The following is a 3,701-nucleotide window of genomic DNA, read 5'->3' as shown; positions in this document are numbered from 1 at the left end:
ACTCAGAATCGGCAGTTAACTACAGATTTTCACTCAAAATATTAAGTCACTAGGTTAGCGTTTGATAGAAGCGAAAACTGTTAAAAGTCGTCAAAGCTCATGTTTCTTTTTAACTTTATTAAAGAACACAGTAGTTTTTTATAAATTTCGAATTTTATTGTAAGCACAGCAGCAACAGTTTTGTAGCCCATTCCATTTTAGTGCAATAAAGTCCAAGCTTCAAGTCGCTAAAAAATACCGTTGATTTTTTAGAGTTTTTTTTTTTTGTGGAGGATGTGGCGCATTTTCTTCCATATAACGCAAGATTAAAATTTATTTTTATATGAAAAAAAAAATCCGCAACACCCTCATTTTTAGCGACTTGAAACTTGCGCTTTACTAGACTAAAATTGAATGGGCTATAAAATTGCATACCCGAAAATTTTCTAAATAATCTAACTAAAAATTTGGAAATTTTATTGAAAATTTTTTGTAAGTTTGATTAATTTTTTTTTTTAATTTGTGCAAGCTTTGAAATCTTTATATACACTCCGTTGCATAATTATCAGTCCAGTACAAAAGTTTTTGAAACAGCCGCCACAATTAAATTAGGTAATGAGGTTGCTTTGTCGTCGCCACATACATATATGAAACTAGTTTCTGTGCTGTTTTTGAATTGAAACTAGTTCAAAAGATGCACCTGATGTTACAATTTTTGAACGTTTTGCGAACACTTGGCGCAAACCATCGCTCGATTTACTGTAAGTCTTTCAGACGAAAAGAAACAGATATCCCGGCGGCGCACGTTAAAATTTTGACTCGTAAAAATAAGGACAACCCTAATGTACATACATACATATGTATTTGCATAAGGGCATGCTTTTGATTCAAGTTATTATAAATTAATATTTTATTTATACTCGATGCAAAGTAGCAGAGATATTAACAGAAAGGCATGCAAAGTGAGAGCATAAATAGTAAAAAAAAAAAAATATGGAAATGAAATTTGATTATATTTGATGCAGAAACTTGGACTACTCAGTACCTCAGTAATATGTTCGCTATTATAGCCGCTCAAGGAAAAGAAAGGTTAGGTGAATTAAACGTATAGTTAATGCTGTGACATATTTACTAGACCTTAACTTACAGCGAGCGATACTTAGTCTTGGTTTTTTCATTACTGAGGTATTATGATTATATATAATTAAAAGTTAGAAACTACTTCGGTATTCTCAAAGAAACTGTTGCAAGGAAAGCCGGGCTAGTACCAGCACAGGTTAACTAAGTTAAGATTTTACATCTTGAGGCATATATGAGAAGAAGCCATAGTGACATGGCGGGCAACAACAACAATCTATGTTGTTGGCGAAACGATATCACCGGACAGAGGGCGAGTGGAAATGCCACTCACTATAACTGTGCTTTAGTCTTGGACAGGTTAATCAAACTTTGTTTAGTTTGGGGAAAACTTTCACGGCCACATTGCTGCATAGTTTCCGGTTTTAGGCATAAACTATTCTTAGACTAGTTGGCATAAGGCTCGTTTTGTGATGTTAGCGATTTTTATTCACCTTACAGAAGAAACAGCTTCCAAAACAAAATTTCATCTACGTTCTAGATCAGAGGAACACAACCGTACCAACTCGGATATAAAAGATCTGACAGCAGTCACTACTATTTGCTGTAGAAACAAGAAATCTAAGGTGCATTCATCGAAATAGGGACACGATATCGGACCGAAAGTATCGATATAGTACCAATTCAAAGAATCGCTGTAAAAATATCGGATACCCATTAATATCGGGATAAAAAGACTCGATATTTCAAATGTCGATCGATACCAAATTCCAAAAATTAAATTTGACTATTGGCTTCATTTTCTAATACAGAATGACCACTAAGCACTTTAATAAAGTGTTTGCTTATGTAGAGGTAAGTGTGTTTATTAACATAATCGAAGGCGCGGGTTAAAATACCGCCATATGCTAAGCTAAGCTCTTTAAAGCCCAAAATATATCCGTATTGCTTTACATATAAGTTCTAAAGTATAGACAGCAGAAGGTCAAAAGGAATCGCTAGGTGACGCTGAAGCCAAACTAAAAGATACATATATATTTGACATAAAATTCATGCTTTATTTGCATAAGCGATTTTTTATTAATGTATTTTTTTAATTTTTTTACGCTTAGTTCAAAATAAGCCATATATTTTTTATTAAGAGAAATTTTCGAGTTTTTTGTATATATGCATATACATATGCATTTGTACGTTAGCCTTAATTTCTGTGACATGCTTTCTTGCCTGCACATCGCTTTTATTTTATTTTAATAATAAACTTGTATTCAAAATATTCTGCATCTAATGCAAGAAGGTGTTTTACGGTTAATTTACTATATATACTACACACATATATATATATACATACATTATAAGTTATATCTTTTTATATAATACTTATTTTTAATAGATATGTACGTCTATTTATGCAATGCTTTTTTGTGATACATATATGTAAGCGACTGTTAACTAAATGTTTGCTTGACCTGCTTGACCGCCGCTGCATAATCAGCTGCATGACAATTTTCAAATTTATCTATGTTTATCTAAATATTCGCATTCTAACCAAACAATCTGCTNGACAAATCCAAATCAGAGCAAATAAACCCAGAAAATCCAAACAAAACAAATTGGAAATAGAAAAACCCACGCATAACGGCACATATTGAAAACATAATTACCCAGCAAAATCAAAGACAAAAACCAATCAACGCCCATTCACCACCATTCGAAAAAGTCACTCAATTCAATTCAAATCAATTCAATTAGTTACCCAATCAGCCAATCGACCACCACCCACCCACCTACTTGCAATTGCCAACCAAAAATCTATGCAAAAGAAAAATTTAAATCTCTTACGCAAAATTTCCGCAAATAAATTAAATTCGGTTTTTAACTGTTTAATAGCACACCATTCGTACAATTATAAATGTGGAAATTTGGAATATTGCGAAATTTTCGAAACGAAATTCGTAGAACCCATCAGCCTCATTGAAAATAAATATTCACCAAGAAAAATGCAAAATTTGCAATCGATCCTTTCACCCCGGGCAAATTATCCAGAACAAAAATGATTCAAAACGAGCGCATTAGATAATCAGTTAATCCATCGTAGCTAAGTTATACATACCTACATAATCATTATTTAGAATTCACAAATTTAAAATAAACTTTTCATGTTTTCGACGAATTGTACTAATCGACCTTTTTGTGTGGGTGTGTAGGAGTACAGCGTGCAGTTGACATTCCGCGAACAGTGGACAGACGAGCGGCTGAAATTCGATGACATACAAGGTGAGTTGCGAGTTATTCTTTAGACTTTAATTGATTAAAGGAAAACTCTAAAATCAGATCAGATATGGTTTCTGCAGAGTAAAGTTTTGCTCTGGTGTTGACAATGCGCGGCCGTAAGAAGGCCTTTAGTATTAGAACTAAAAGCTCTGTAACAAAACTATAAAAATAACAGTAACAATATCCAGAACTAAAAGGATAAATATTACATTAACCAAAAGGATAAAGATAACGATAACAAGAAGGATAAATATAACGATAAAAATAACGGTGACGATGGCGATTTAAAGGACGATTACAATAACGGTAATGGTAACAATAACGTAAGCAAAAGCTATGAAGATAACGATGTCTCGTTAGTGACCGAAAACGAT

The 3,701-nt window shown here is 33.0% G+C and overlaps 1 protein-coding gene across 1 annotated transcript in view; it reads left to right on the top strand.

Annotated features, from left to right (window-relative positions):
* LOC108372641 (glutamate-gated chloride channel-like) overlaps positions 1-3,330 on the top strand; it is a gene marked incomplete at both ends in the record, with an annotated part of 14,516 nt that extends 11,186 nt beyond the window's left edge. Inside the window, one exon of the mRNA XM_017628373.1 lies at positions 3,261-3,330. Within this exon, the coding sequence (XP_017483862.1) occupies positions 3,261-3,330 (70 nt within the window). The remainder of the gene's footprint in view (positions 1-3,260) is intronic.
* Between the last annotated feature and the right edge of the window lie 371 nt (positions 3,331-3,701).

The sequence above is a fragment of the Rhagoletis zephyria genome, unplaced genomic scaffold (genome assembly GCF_001687245.7).
Source record: "Rhagoletis zephyria isolate East Lansing unplaced genomic scaffold, Rhagoletis_zephyria_1.1 Rzeph_scaffold_05945, whole genome shotgun sequence".
NCBI lineage: Eukaryota > Metazoa > Arthropoda > Insecta > Diptera > Tephritidae > Rhagoletis > Rhagoletis zephyria.
Note: the sequence above shows the minus strand (reverse complement) of the source record. Positions and strands in the feature narration are given on the sequence as shown.